Source organism: Malaya genurostris, chromosome 2, assembly GCF_030247185.1.
Source record: "Malaya genurostris strain Urasoe2022 chromosome 2, Malgen_1.1, whole genome shotgun sequence".
NCBI lineage: Eukaryota > Metazoa > Arthropoda > Insecta > Diptera > Culicidae > Malaya > Malaya genurostris.
Window position 1 is genome coordinate 211560213 of NC_080571.1, and position 16427 is coordinate 211576639.

The 16427-nt window shown below is 37.9% G+C and overlaps 1 protein-coding gene across 7 annotated transcripts in view; it reads left to right on the forward strand.

The window, feature by feature from the left end:
• LOC131427371 (ATP-binding cassette sub-family G member 1) overlaps window positions 1–15717 on the forward strand; it is a 118999-nt gene extending 103282 nt beyond the window's left edge. For all 7 annotated transcript variants that reach the window (XM_058590498.1, XM_058590497.1, XM_058590502.1 and 4 more), the window contains 10 exons: window positions 680–797; window positions 961–1141; window positions 1321–1466; window positions 8791–9029; window positions 9158–9453; window positions 9700–9868; window positions 9929–10029; window positions 10085–10240; window positions 10318–10526; window positions 15089–15717. In XM_058590498.1, the coding sequence (XP_058446481.1) occupies window positions 680–797; window positions 961–1141; window positions 1321–1466; window positions 8791–9029; window positions 9158–9453; window positions 9700–9868; window positions 9929–10029; window positions 10085–10240; window positions 10318–10526; window positions 15089–15227 (1754 nt within the window). In that variant the 3' untranslated portion in view covers window positions 15228–15717. The remainder of the gene's footprint in view (window positions 1–679; window positions 798–960; window positions 1142–1320; window positions 1467–8790; window positions 9030–9157; window positions 9454–9699; window positions 9869–9928; window positions 10030–10084; window positions 10241–10317; window positions 10527–15088) is intronic.
• Window positions 15718–16427: the final 710 nt, after the last annotated feature.

Consider the following 16427-nt stretch of genomic DNA (forward strand, 5'->3'; position numbering starts at 1 on the left):
GTCGGAATCTAGTACCACATTGTTGATATCTCGATCACGTGGTCGAAAGTGATATGTAATACCACAGTTTAGTCGAGTTGACTTCAAAAACAATCACTTCGAGAAACTTGATTCGAGATGCATACTGTCAGCCCAGCTTCCGAAAACAAATTATTAGTTAGCAATCCAGTTCCAATTTAATTAAAATGATTTCTAAATACTTACTCATTATCTACTAAAAACTTCGCTTTTTTCTCACACCCATCGGCAAATTATAAGTACTAATGCAAATCTTTCCAGAGAACCCACCCACCGAGTGGATATCTACTTGAACCAAATCGAATAAACCGGCGTTATCTAGCTAAGTATCGTATAAACTGCTAAGATTACATGCATATGCGTCAATAGCTAACACTGTAGCTGATCTTGGCAACGGAAACGTGGGCAGTAATTGTCATAACAAAACAAATGCGATTGCGCATTTTTCTATTAGTGGGGCGTTGAAATTGCTTTACCTGATTTGCATTCATTTGAATAATTGATAATCGTCCACTACCTAGTCCGTCTGCGTAAAATGTGTGAACTCCCCTCTCAGATTGCATAGATAAGGGCTTCGCAACAATCTGACAACGAGCCTACCCAATCACTGTAATCCGATCCGATTAATAATTCGTTCTCATCTTCTCTGTTTCAATTTCAGAAAAGAAGTCCGTTCTCAAAGGCGTTACCGGAAAATTCAACTCAGGCGAACTGACGGCGATAATGGGTCCTTCCGGGGCCGGTAAATCTTCGCTATTGAATATTCTCACCGGATACACGTAAGACGATTTGTGCGCCTGAAATGCAAACGGCTTCCGAAATTTTCCTTCCCAATTTGCCCAGAGTAAATGACGTACATGTGTAAGCCTAAATCGAATTTTCAATTTCGTTTTCTTTACCTGCTCCTGTCGTCCTGATGCCGTCATCGCTGCACACCATTAGAAAAACTGGCGTCAAAGGGTCACTCAACATCGGCAACACCGTCGAGGGCAATAAATTGTGCAGCTATATCCTGCAGGAGGATAATCTCCATCCGTTCTTCACTGTCCATGAGATAATGACCATGGCGTGTGATTTGAAAATATCGTCACGATGCTTGAAACAAGACGACAAACTGCGATTGGTGAGTCTATGGTCCCTTTCTGTAGCTTCTCCGGTTTCGCTTCCGCCAGAGGCAGAGTTGAATGATGGAAATGGTGCGACACAGACCCACTTTCCAGCTCCCAAGAATGCAGCTCTGTCGAAAGGGAACCAATCCATCGGGACGTTAACTGATATTGCTTGTATTCTCTTCTTTCATAGATTGACAACATCCTCGATACTTTGCATCTCAAGTTTACAAAACAGACACGCTGCGGAAATCTCTCCGGCGGACAGAAGAAACGCCTATCAATCGCGTTGGAGCTTATCGATAATCCGCCGGTTCTTTTCCTGGATGAGCCAACAACGTGAGTAGTTTAGTAGCTCATTTTATGACGAAACTTAGCCATCAGTGGTGATCTTCAATATTCGGCTAGGAGGATACTATCACTTACGCTATGTGTAAGGGCTTTAAATGTATTCTTGTCTGTTAGCTAGGAAATGATACGTAAATAGATGGAAAATCACGTGCTTCAACCGTTTGTACATTCACAGTTCGTTACCGTTTGTTTTATACCCAACCAACGTGCTGGGAAGTGTTCGTTATACTACTGTTCGGGAGGAATGAAACAAATTATGGTTGGGAGCTTCATTGATTATAGCAAACCGAATAGTTGGTAGAGTTGTTTGTGGAAAAACGCCTGAACGCATGCAACGGGGTGAACTACTATACTAGCAGTTTTTATAGAAACTTTCATTGCCTATTGAAACAATTATCGTTTGCAACCGCTTAGCCCGTTTCAACCCTCTTAGAAAAAAAAGTTCAATGGTAATCTTTCATTGGTCCAATACGTTGGATCTTTGGTTCAATGAACGTCCAATCAATCGTTCAACGAGAGGCCAACCCGAATAAAAAATATTGTAGAAAAACAATACGATTTGTTGTTACAAAACCTTCCACAATGACCATTGAAAAATATTTTAATGTATTATTATACATTATTCAATTAATTGTGAACTTACTTTTTACAATAGAATGAATAGGTTGTTAAGTATCGTAACAATTCAAATCATAAAATTTTCTCATACATGTTTCTTGGAACAAAATCAAATGTACAGTTTGAATATTGTTCGAAACACCATGTGTACAATAAATTCAATTGAGAATCGTAGAAACAATATATTGAATCGTTGGAAATGAAAAAAATCTTGTCAAGATACAATAAAATGAGTTGTAACCCATAGATCTAATTGTGAATCAATTTTTTATGCTGTACAATCAATGGTTTATTTTTTTAGGGGAACACGGGACCTTCGTTTGCCGATTTTGAAACAGACCGTTGAACCGAATGCCAGTTTTTTCATTCAATACCCCTGGCAGACAGAGGTCCATTGATGATCTATTTTTAATATGAGGAGTTGGAGCCCCGTTGGACTAGTTTTACTGGAGAATTTTTTTCCTCTCATTTTTTTTTAACTTACACCACATACCTGTGCAATTCAAATACAAATATAACAAGTTTTCTTTCTATATGAAGGTAACATCTAATTTTGACACTGTTTTTGCAAGAGAAAAAACATCAAACTGACCTAGCAAACTGAACGAATGTTTTGTGTAATATGTCGTTCAACAAGCGCTCAACTACCAACAAAATAGAACCGCTTGCTGAGAGGTAACGCACGATGTAGAAATTAACACTGCCCTCTTAGCAGGCGGTTCTATTTTGTTTGTCGTTGAGCGCTTGTTGAACGATATACAGAAATATTCGTTCAGTTTGCTGAATCGGTTTGTTGTTGATTTTTCTCTTGTAAAAATAGTGTGAAAATTAGATGTTACCTTCATATAGAAAGAAAATTTGTTATTATTCTACGTGAAGTAGAAGTTAGTTTATAAAAAATAAGAGGAAAAAACTTCGGAAATTCTCCAGTAAAACTAGTCTAACGGGGCTCCAACTCTTTATATTAAAAATGGCTCAACGATGGACCTCTGTCTGCCGGATTTGTTGAACGAACAATATGGCATTTGGTTCAACGGTCTGTTTCATTATCGGCAAACGAAGGTCCCGTGTTGGCCTCCCGTTGAACGATTGATTGGACGTTGATTGGACCAATGAAGGACCACCGTTGAACCGATATTAAATGAATCAACAATTATGATTATTGTTTATAGTATTGTGAGGTCAAAACCAATGCTTTCTTAATGAACCCTACGGAAAAATCGGAAATGGAAAAATAACTTCACTGAAAATCAAGTTTATCTATTTTTTTAGAAGAAATCACTCATTGTCGAGCTCTTCTATAAGCTATCCAAAATTAGGTCGTTATCTACTCAAACTTTGACTTGATCGTATAAAAATGGGTAGCGTGCTTTGCCATGGCATAAGACTCTGGGAAAACATACATTTACCTAAATTTTGAGGTCATCACTCGTTACCTACAATGCACTCTAATTGATTTTGGGTAGGTTTTGACCCAAAATTAGGTAACAGCTGGTACGAGTGTTCATTTATTAGAGAATTTAATGACAGTATTTTCTTAAAGTGCATTTTCTCATATACATTCGAGTACATAATAGTGATTCGATCATACTTCCAAATGGTGTTAAAATTTGCTCAACATATTTCCTCATATTGAAGATTTTTAAGGGCATTAATTTTATATCACACAATGTATGCAAATTAAAATTTATAACTCACTTCTTGGTGGATTAATGACAACTGTGATTATATCTAAAGAAGGAAACAATTCCAAACAAAAATTGATCAAATCCACCGAAGCCCCGAAATAAACCTCTGAAGCCCAATGATAAAACATGTTTTGATGAGATTGGGACCACTGAGCACTGGGATTTAGAGAAAAATTTGCTTACACAAAAATAATGATACCTTCGTTAAAAGTATGAGGATTTTAACAATCTAATTCCATAGTTATTACTATGGGATATCTAAGTTTTAAACACATTTCGCTTTCAAGGTCAATTATGACAGATATTGTCAACGAACTGAACAATGCAAATAAAAGTGTTCTAAATGCCAGTTGCGTTTATAAAAATGAAGCTCCAGTAGTCATCTTATCTACTTAAACAACTCACTAGCTGGATTGAGATCTGATGTCTCTGCTCGATTCACTGACTCTATGAATAAGATGAAAATAGGTTCATTCGTTTCGAGTTTTCGCATTACCATAACAGCTGTATTGCATAATTATCGAACTGTCTGTTCTGTTGTATTGATTCTTAGAGCCGAAATGAAGACATTGCATTTGATCATATTTCACATTGAATTCATTGATTTAGGAGAAAAATGTACTTTTGTGATGGATAGCTGATACGCTTGATGCAGCGCATCGCGCTGGAGCCGCTATGTGCCACACGGTGGCGCTCCTGGAGCTGCGCAGTTAGCGTACCCTGAGGTCTTTTTCTACGCGGTTTTTTTACGTCACCTTATTCGAGGACTTTCGAAGTTACGCGGATTCCCGAGATTACGCGCTCTTTGCACGAATTTTCAAAGTTATTCGGTTTCTTGCTTTGTCTTAGAAACACATGAAACGTCGAGATATGAATTTTTTAAGTCAACTTTCTGACACTTAGAAAGTATTCAATTTCTTTAAAAAAATTTTTAGATTACACCACATCTCGACGTTTCATGAATTTTTAAGACATTTGGCATTACCCCAAAAATTTCGATTTCGGAAATCTCAAAACTTCAAGTTCTTTAGTTTAGCTGTTTTTTTCTATTCCTATCTTTTGAGAGTGCCCCATTTAGCATCAATATTTTTTTATGTGGAACACATCTTTATTTTCTATATAGGGGTGCAAATCAGAAACTCAAGAAAAAATACACGTAGAAATGTGGTCAGGTTTTAAACACTTACAGCTCTATTTTGTATCAATTATTATTATTATTTCATCATTTGATAGGAAATATTTCTACGTTTCGATTTGAATGAATCAAGCCACGTATTTTCAATTATATATGATTGAAATTTTGATTAGTAGCGAGCAGTGTCCTGTTTGGCTGCTAAAAATCTTTGGCATACCGGATTTCCCTGCCTTAGACGAGGGTTTTGAAGAAGTAATGTATCGAAGAGAGAGAGCATCGCTCTGATTGGTCAATCGATGCAAAAGCGAAGCAGTTGGAAGCACGCGAATCTATAAATAGAAGCGAAATTAAAGCTAACGTTTCAGTCCTACTCGTAGCATGCTAGAGGTAGATTGTTGCTAGACAGCAAAACAAAAACGTATCATAAAACTATTTGAAGCTTTAAGGGCTGAGGCCAGTTGTTAGCGTAAAACCGTGTGGCTCGCTGTGCGTATTACATTTCTCTCCATGCTCTCTCGTAAATGTGTAAAATGGCTCTCAATATGGCCGGGTGGCCAAGAAAGTTTTGATATTTTCGGTTACAAGTTTGACTACATAACATAAAATCCAATAAAGCTACCGCTTGTTTGGCAGCCTTGCTGAAACGATTTTATTTCCCTCTCGTGTTTCGTTACGTTACCAGGATACAAGAGCAGAAAGGTGCCGCCATAGAAATGGACTTACTATTACAAAAAAAACATTCACTTCATTTTTATCGCGACAACATATTTTTTTTATGCACTAATCGCATCTAAACTAAATTATCTAGACATTGTCAGGATAGATTTTTGATCCATGCTTTTGAAGTCGAGATATTCAATGAACAATTTGAAACTTACCGTTTTCAGCTATGCACTTTCCCGACCGCTAAAGTCAAACAATCATTCTGAAATTTTCACAGACTGATCTAAACTAATTTTCTAAGAGATTATCAGTTGGGTTTTTTGATATCCGTCACCGTTTCTGAGAAAATCAGATTTGAAGCGTGAAAATAGCCCTTTAAAACGCCCTAAAACACACTGGCCTCAGCCCTTATTTAGTATGCTCTGATCTTGTGTCATGCAAGCTCGGAATTCCATGTTAAGTCGTTTCCCCATGAGAAATTGACAACTACCACTTGATAAATTTTGAGTGCTTAAGATTAATTTCTAATTTATATTAGATGAACTCGATTGATAATGAGAAATAGCTTATCGCTTCAACCGCAATCGCAGAATGGCAGAAAAACTTAACGCTAAAAAAACTGCTTGCATAAAAAACTTGAACACAAGCTTGGCGAAGAGAAGTTTAATTATCCAAATCGCAAGTATGAACAAAGATATAATTGCATACATTTGGGATAATGGTGTAATTTTGTCGGTTATAAAACAAATGCAAATCAAGACAAATGATGTTCAGTGTTGGTTCGGATTGATTGAACTTTTTGATTGTAGATCATTAGAAATTTTGGTGGCCTTGTTTCACATCAGTGGCTCGAACAACCCCATGGGGCTGATCCTTGTAGTTTTTTATTTAGTTGAACGGTTTTTTCATGCGGATTTCCGAAGTTTCACTTTTTTCACAAAGAACAGACATCCCAGTAGAGATTTCAATTTGTGTAAAAAATTTAACGGTCGTTTTAAAAAGCAAATAAGAAGTAGCAATTCTCTTGTAGAGGCGCTTCGAGCAGTAATCCTTTATGGGAACTTGAGTTCGAGCTTTCACACAATGATGCTTGCAAAGTCGTGTGCAACGGTGATTTTTAACGGATTTTTACTTGTATGCTTTACACAGCTTTATTGAAAAAGTTTGTACTAGCTTGGATGTCTGTTCTCTGTGTTTTTTTCACGCGGATCTCCCAAGTTACGCGTTTTTTGTGCGGTTTTTTACACGGTACCGGTTAACGGTTGTTTTAAAAAGAATTCACCAAGTAGCAATACTCCTGTACAATGATAATTATTGCGTGCAAAGTCGTACACAACGGTGATGTTTAATGGATTTAAGCAGCAGCGAAGCAGCCTAATTTTCTCTTGCCAGCAATAATACCTTTTCTAGCACACTTAGATAATTTCGCAGATTTCGGTAATTTATTACCGGCTTTGCAACAGCTGAAGGTTCGGCAATTGAATTGATTACCGACAGAGATGTCCATCTCCTCTGTGTGACGAAGAGCAAGCAAAATTTCTCCCCTCGCACTGACAACTTCAACGAGAGCTCTTCTCTTTCTTATATATACACCACTGTTGTATAAAGTGTGCCCGCATCATGAGTGCGTTTGTTTATTTCCTTTTACCTCCTCCACTGAATCGCACCTAAGTGCTAGAGCATTGGCTAATAAATTCTCTGAGGTGGATGCAGATACTTTCACAGAGGTGTACACGCCGGTGAGCACTCTGCTGTATGGTTTGCGTAGAAGAAGCGTGGACACGCAAAATCAGCAAAATAAAACAATTTATCGTAAAATTTTCGGTTTTCCTTGTAAATTTTTTCATAGCAAGGCCAGATCTACTCTCTTTTAATTGAAGTTCACAGAAGTGTTCGCTCACCATCACGCGCCAATGGTCACTTGGGTGTATTTAGACGAGAGCGTGTGTGAGCGATTCATGCGAAGAGAATGTGTTTCACTCGCGCCAGCTTCTTCAACCACAAGCACACACTCAAATGCTGTCTATTCGACCCTGAGAAGAAGTGCGTTTTCCTCTTTGTGCGAAGCTTCGTTTTTTGCATCCTCGGTGTGGACAAGAATCTGACGCCAGCTTGTATCACTCTGGTGAAATGCCATATTTACCGATAGTTCGGTAATAAAAGTTTAACTGAATTGTCAAACAACTAGCGTAAACTGTAAACCAAATGGATCTAACGGTTCGGTAATTATTTTGTGTTTGTTTTCTTTTGGTTAAAATTCTGGATTTGAATGGATTTTCGGATCTTAAAAAACAATACAAATTTTCAACTTACGATTAAGTTGTTCGGATTTAGATATTTTTACAGAAACGAGTGAAGAAAAATCGAGCCAGTTGTGGCTACGATTTGATTGCATCCTTGAAAAAAAGTTTCTTCATTTCCTGTTTGACCGGAATCATGAGCGCCTTCCAGAGCACTGAACTTTCTGTCGAGCCCATTTTTTTTTCGTTTGGTTAATAAAAAGACACTTACTGAGAATTTCAATTACACAGTTTGACAGTTAGTTTTCACGATAATCAGTATTTAGAATAGTATAAATCCTATCAGTATTTAGAATAGTATAAATCCTATCAGTATTTATCAGTATAAATCCGGTTATTTCTATTGATTACCAAAAGTTTCCGTCAAGCAAATTACCAAACAACGGAATCATATCTTAGTGTGTACGTAATAACTATCTAATAGTTTACCTGAATTGTATCACTATAAAAACTGTTCTTCAGACTTTATTTCGCTAAAACGTTTGAGAGAATATTATTTTCTTTTTCTTTCTCAAGTGTCAAAGAATTTCTTCTTGGACTGTTTTCTTTCTCAAGTGTCGAAAATTTTTCTGGACTTTGACAAGAATTCCAAGTTTGGAAAATATGCGGAGTCTCTTTTAAATTTTCTTTTTTTGACTAATGGAGCTGAGATGAATGGGGCTACCGTTACCCTTTGCCAGCATAGAAATGTATTAAATTTTTATATGTAGAAAACATTGGATTGGTCTATTTATTCAGAGTCAATTTTTATAAACCAATTATATTGCAGATTTTGTCAGCGTCAGTTGTCTGTTATTTAATTGCGAAATATTTTCATTACATGTTCCACAATTGGGATTGATTCGTGGCTGCTTTCGGAACCGTCGCACATGGACTCTTCTCGGTTTCGATTGGATTTACCTGAACAGTGGTCTGGACAGCTCTTCCTCGCTATACACCATCAAACTGCTGCAAAGGTTGGCACGTGAAGGTCGTACAATCGTTTGCACCATCCATCAGCCATCTGCCACGGTGTACGAGATGTTCGATCATGTGTACGTGCTTGCCGAAGGGAACTGCGTCTATCAAGGTTCGGCATTCAATACCGTCCCATATCTACGCTCCGTCGGTCTTCAGTGTCCCCAGTACCACAACGCCGCCGACTACTGTAAGTAACACCACAGCCATTTTCGAAGGTTTTCATCGGCAATCTTCTAAAATTGCTATTCCGGAAACAATTTTCTCCGTCTGTGCTAATCAAATGATGCATTTCTGTATCAATATGGATGTTCACAGTGCTGGAGGTAGCGAACAAAGAGTATGGCAATTTCATTAACGCACTGGCGAAAGCGGCCATCGAGTGTCACTGGCGGAAGCCGGAACCGTGTATCGCCGCGCCAACCTCACCGCTCTACCTGTCATACGATAAAAATCACAACGGAGCTCCGGTGTACAACAGCACCGTGATCAGCAGCGTCGGGGATGATTTCTGCAGCAAACAATTCCCGCAGCACCGGTTACGAAAGCCGAACGAATTTGCCAAACTGTTGATTCTTATGAGGCGATGCAACGTTCAGCTCTACCGCGATTGGGTGCGTATCTGGTAGCAATAGGACGTGTGCGGATTTGATTTAAGTATGTTTGAATTGGATTGTGTGATTTTACACTATAGAACGACATTTTGATGAAAATACTGCGAAAACAGTTCAGATTAATCTGCAGTGCCGAGTAGTTAAAACGAAATTTTAGTTCGATTCGATTTATTTGATTCTTTTTAGCCAATTTCATTTTACTATTCAGGTTAGAATTTTTACGTTTATTTTTTCTCCATTCTGCAGACAGTGACTCATTTGAAGCTATTCTTTCACGTAGTTTGTGCCGTCGTGGTTGGGCTGCTGTTTGGCGACTCCGGTATCAACGGCACGAAAAGTGTGTCCAACGTCGCCTCTTTCCTGGTTCACATTTTGTATCTGTGGTACACAACTCTGATGCCAGGGGTACTGAAATGTAAGGATTTACTGATATTAAAGAAGAAAACCTATATGACTATGTGGTATATTATTTCAGTTCCGTCCGAAATGAAGATTTTACGTAAAGAATCGTTCAATAATTGGTACAAAATTAGAACATACTTTATAGCAACTATGCTTACGAGTCTCCCTGTGCAGGTTTGTCATTACCCACACTTATACGGTGAAATAATAACTCATGAGTCATTTTCAGATCTTTTTCTCTATCGTGTACAGTACGATAGTATTCACGCTTACTTCACAGCCGCTGGAATCCGACCGGTTTTTGATGTTCCTGGCGGTGCTGATACTAACCACAATCGTTGCCGACGGATATGGCATCTTTCTGGGAACATTCCTTAATCAAATTGTAAGCGAATTCTTGGCAACGCTGCCGTTCCTCCTGTCATGTCTTCACATGTCTGAATACCTTCGTTATGATTACAGAACGGGACATTCATCGGTGCTATCACGACCTGCTACAAGCTGGTATTTTGCGGTTTTCTTATCATGTTCAGTCACATGTCAGAGCTGATGAAAGCTTTTAGCTATTTGTCAACATTGCGGTACGGACTGGAGGGACTGGTACTGGCGATGTACGACAATGGCCGTTCCAACATGGTCTGCCCGGAGGAGGAATTGTACTGTCATTACGTGTAAGTAATACTTTCTACAAATTATATACTAATCATGAAAAAGATGGTTTTTTTTCTAAAATTTTCTTGTCGGCCATGATCATGATCAGAGATACCACTTTCTGGTTCAGTTTCGGGTTGGAAGAACCGGGGCCTCTTCCTGGTAGCTCAACCGAAGAATAGTGTTCCCTAACTTTAAACAAACTTGGTTTTAACACTGGCATGATGAATTCCAAACCGCTTCTCAAATTTTCGCATAGAAATATCCTTCTCACTTAGCCATGTGTCCAGAACCTTAATTTTCACTTCCTTTTCAATACGCGACATATCGAAAACGCAGAATATCAACCGCACAAACAAGTAAACAAACGAAAGCTGACAGCCAAACGCACAGCATGCTGTGATCTGAGCATAAAATACCATCACAAATACATGCGTACAATACACATGTATGTGGATAGCTTATTTTCGATACACTCCTTAAGGTATGGAAGAATGAAATCAACAACTACTCGACAACCAACCCAGATCTCAAGAGGAGTAGATGTCATCAACGATAACAATTACAAAATAGCCATAATTTTCACCGACTCGCGAGGCTCATGCAATATACTCCTAAACAACGATACCGTAAAAGAAAACTTTATAGCATGGGATATAACAAAAAAAAACTGAAACAAGCACATGGTAAAAGAACAATAATCCAATGGATTCCAAGCCACCAATGAATTTTAGGCAACGAACGAACAGATATCGAAGCTGCCTCCAAATGTAACGAACCCCAAAACGATTTTATATCTCACATTAACAGAAACACTTATTCTAGCAAAGCAGGAAATTAGAGACAGTTGGACAAGAGAATATCAGAGACTATCACAAGAAAAGGGTAAATGGCACCTATAATTCATGAATACCCTGGAAAAAAGGCGGGTGGGTAATGTCACAGACATAACTGGAGGACATGAATACGACTAAAACTAACATGTTTCTTTCTCACTTCCGGATAAAGATAATCATTCGTATAACATTGTGTATATTTTGCAACTTTCATTGCTTCGCTTCCAGAATTTTAACGATGCATCTGTACTACAGTACGAATAATTGACTACAAACACAATCTACCATACAATTAAATAACACGGGACAAACACAGTTTTGTAGATTTAGATACTAGTAGGAATAAACTTATAAAAATCCTTTGGAAATATTTTAGTAGTTCTAAAAAACCGCTTTGCGTAATTTGTCCAATGTTTATAACTGGTAAAATCTAAGAACTAATATAGAAATCTGGGACACGCTCCAAATTCAATTGCAAATTTTCGGAATCTAGTTCTAAGAGTAAGGAGCTGAAGATATTTTTAGAATTTTCCAAATTGCGTTATAGAACTGAACTTTAACATTATAGGAACTGAATTCAGTTCCAGCATCTAGTTCCAGAAATCATGTTAACAATTTAGTTCCAACATGTAGGTTCTGAATTCTGGAAACGAATGCTGAAACTGAATTGATGAATTAAATTTTGAAACTTAAGTCAGGAATTAAACTCTGGTTTTGAATTCAGTTTTTAAATGAAGGTTCGGTGTTCAGACCTAATATTTAGTGTCAGAATACAGATCTAAAATTCATATCCTGAATTTTGTTCATGAATTCTGATGATAAAATCCTAAATGATATCTCTGGACTCGAATCCCTGATTAAGGAACTAATTTTGAAACCAGTTTCAAAATCCAGAAACAGGATTCAGTTCTAGTCATAGTTTTAAATTCTGAACCTGTAATCTGGAACTTAATTTTGAAATAGAAGTATGAAACTAAATTCGGAACTTAACACTAACTTCAGAATTCAGGTGGACCAGAATTTAGTTTCTGAGATTAGTTCTTGAATTTAACTAAAAATTCAGTTCTCTGCTACTGCTAGCCACGACGTCCGAATGCGAAGGAGAGCACCACCTGAGCAATTGAGATTTTTACCACCTCATTATTACTGATGTTGGTGGAAAAACCTTAGTACGATATCCAGTTTCGTCTAACGTACTAGAAAAATGAACAATTCTCGGTCAAGATTTACCTATTACACTCGGCCAGTAGAACATTGGAACTGACATGTGCCTGACTACCTCAAAACCGTCGTCCTGGTGCGAAAAAGGCAAGCAAATGTGATGAGTTTTCCTCGTTGTTTCCAAAAGTCTGAGAAAACATAGTTTTTGAGTTATTTTTGGTTATTTTACACTGTTGAAAATTTAATCACGAATTCCTTATTATATTTCTGATAGCATGGAGAAAAAATTTTGTTGTTGCGTTAAGTATAACAAGAGATATTCACGATCAAAAACTTATCACTCTCCTAGAGGGCAAATTTTGAAAAGGTGCCCCATAGTAAAGTAAGTCGTATTCACGACAAAAAATTTGGTGATTTTACACATGGTCGTGGGAGAACAGCGATCTATGTGATATATGATATATATATGAAGAAACAGAAACATTAGAACACATCCTATACTACTGCGCAAACCACAACAACCTAAAGACTGTCCCAGAAAGTATGGACGCAACCAAAGACCGCTACCATTTCGCAATGGTTCAGAATCTATCAATTTTTATGGCTGCGTCCTGTTATTTACACTCTTCTCTAACCACTTGTGCAGTTGTTTATTCGTTTTCATTAGTTTGTTTCGAAATGCGTGGACTTTCAGCAGAACAGCGTCGAAAAATTGTGTACAAATGGTGTACAGAACGCGGACTGTCACTGAGAAAGATAGCAAAAATGGAAGGAGTAAGTGAAAAAGCCGTGCGAAATGCAACCAGGAAGTTCGGTGAGGAGAACACCTTTGAGGATAAACCGAAAAAAGGGTCGAAGGAAAGGTCCAGCTAACCCCCAGTTGGATAAACGTATTCTGAAGGCGTTCGAGCAAAAGAAAGGTTTCAGTTCGGGATGTGGCCAAAAAGGTGGGCACTTCGAAGTCAAATGTTCTTCGTGCTAAAGAACGTTTGAATCTTCGAACCTATAAAAAGCAGAAACAAACAAAACGTAGTCCGAAACAAGAAGCATCGATCAGGCCGAGGGTTCGAAAGCTGTACAATACGATTCTAGCTGAAAATTTGAACTGCATAATCATGGACGACGAAACCTACGTGAAACTCGATTACAAATCCTTGCCGGGACCACAATATTATACGGTGCGAGAAGGGCAAGTGTTAAACCAGTCCGAGACATCGATTGAAGTCAAAAAGTTTGGTAAGAAAGCTATGGCCTGGCAAGTAATTTGTAGCTGCAGTAAGACTTCGAAACCCTTCATCACCACTGCTTCAATGAACAGCGAAATAGACATCAAGGAATGTTGACAAAAACGACTTCTACCCATGATTCGAAGCCACAAGGATCCTGTTGTCTTCTGGCTAGATCTTGCTTCTTGCCACTACTCGAAATCAACGGTAGAATGGTATACTTCCAAAAATGTCGTTCCAAAAGACATGAATCCACCAAATTCCCACAACTTCGACCAATTGAGGAATTTTGGGCATTAACGAAGGCACATCTTAGGAAACATGTCTCGGCAGCCGAAACCATTCAACAATTCGAAAAAGATTGGAAAAAAGTGTCAAAACTTGTCGTCAAGTTTCTGTCTGTACGGAATTTAATGCGGAACGTTTGCAAGAAGGTGCGCCAGCTAGTCTACAATGGCTAAGTAGCAAATGTTGAGAATAACATTCTGTTGTTGTAGTCTAATATTATCAGTATATCGAATAAAATTTGAATATCTAACACTTGTGAATTATTTACAGCGAAATCCAAGAGCGTCCATACTTTCTGGGACAGTCTTTACGAGTCGATTTTCCTGTATTGGATTACTGTAAACCGCTAAAGAAAATTCTCAGAGAGAATACCGAAGCAGAGCTGAAACAAATTGTTAACTTTATCAAAAAAACAAACATTCAAATTTAACGTTACCGAACTCGTAACGCAGAAAAATATCCAACATGAAACCTACAAACCAATAACACACCCAACATATTAAGACTACAATAGCGAGATGGACCGTAAGCGGTCTCAACTGTCAAAAAGACATAGCAAAGAAATAAAATGGGTGTACCGATAGTGAATAGTTTGCGCAGTTCAATATGGGTGGAACTAGTGCAATGTGGTGGAAACTTTGGAACTACTGTACCACAAAAACTTATTTTCAGAAGAATTTACTCATTGATACTCTGGGTTGGCGATTCAATGCATAGGGCGCTGGTCTTAGAAGCCAGTTTCGGTATGTTCGAGCCCCGACCTGGAAGGATTCTTAGTGTCAGTAGGATCGTAATGCTAGCCATGCAATGATCATGTACGCTATGAATCGGCTGCGAAGTCTGTTGGAACAGAAAGGCCAAATTACACAAAAGGAATGTAATGCCAAGGTATCAGCCAAATTTGAATACAAGTTTGTAAAAAACAGTCCATAATTGATTTGGTTGCAAAACTAAACAATTAAATTATTATACGAAAAGAAAACATATAAAAATAATTGAACTGACTAGTTCAAAGTAATACCCCTCTTTCTGATTGAAAAACACAGTAACAAGTTTTTTTTTCTATTACAGAAAGGCATCAACGATCCTGAAGGACCTCGGAATGACCCCGGAAAATTATTTCTTCAATATCGTGATGCTGATGGTACAGTTTGTAGCTATAAAGCTGATCGGGTATTGGTCGCTGCAAAAGAAACTGAGCTGCGGTTGAATACTGGTGCCATGGCAACTTTCTTCAGGTCCTAATGGAGGTTTTTTGCCAAATATCATCCTTGCCACAAGAAAAAAAAACAAACACTAGCTTTAGTGAAGAAATATTAGATGTACAACGATGCGTTGTGGTTTAGGTTGTAACAATTTACACTTTCTACGAGGTATTTAGATGAATACTTATGCTTAGTGAATATCACACACGAAAATATAGCATGAAAATCGTGAACCGCAAAAACAAAGTAAACAAATGTGATGCACGATTTTGAAGCCAAACGTTTTTACTATTAACAATAATGTATCGAACACGAATTTAACGACACTTTGAAATTAACAGTACAAGCTATAAAATTGTGACGAAGGAAAACAAGTGCACTTACCTATTTTTAGTAAATTATGATTAGTTTTAAATTGAAAATGTGATAATTGCAGTCGAATGTACTTCAAGTATACATGTACAAGTCTAATAAAAGTTTATGGGACAATTTGAAGAAAAAGGTTGTGCTGCAAATTGATTATATCGAAAATTTCTAAAATCTAAATCTTATTATATTGAATCTAAACTTATCAGTGACTGTAATTCCCGTTTAATTATACACACACAAGCTTTTCTTTAGTTCACTCTTCTCGGTTGGATGCTTGCCGCCATACCGAGCGACCGTTTGGCCGTGTATGAATCCGTCGAACGATGCATGGGACCAGCATATTACCGCAACGTAAAGCCATCTTTTGTTGCAGAGAAAAGTTCAAAAATATTAATTTCAACTTAAGCTTTTCATTCATACGACTGACGATGCTGCCGTTGAATGAATGAAACCCGGGGGGGCTTTCGTCTGTACGGGGGCCCAGATTCTATCAAGCTTAGCCATACGTCAATCAAGCAACGAGCAAAGTCAGTTGCAGAAGCAGCAGGATCTTTACCAGTAACAGGCTCTAAAGGACTTACATAGATCCGCTTTCAATTCATGTGCATGATTCTCGCGAAGGATTTACCACTCCGGTGCCGGTTCGGATGGATGAGAAGGAATTGACGTGGCATGGCACTATCTCTGTAGTTCTGCAGGATGGCTAGGGCAAAATAATAGAGATGAAATGATTAACTCTGGGGGAAAGTTGGACAATCATCGAAGTTCTTTTATGGGAGTCAATCTAGGAATTTTCTTTGTCATCTCGTGCTATAATTATCCTTGTTATGAAATAT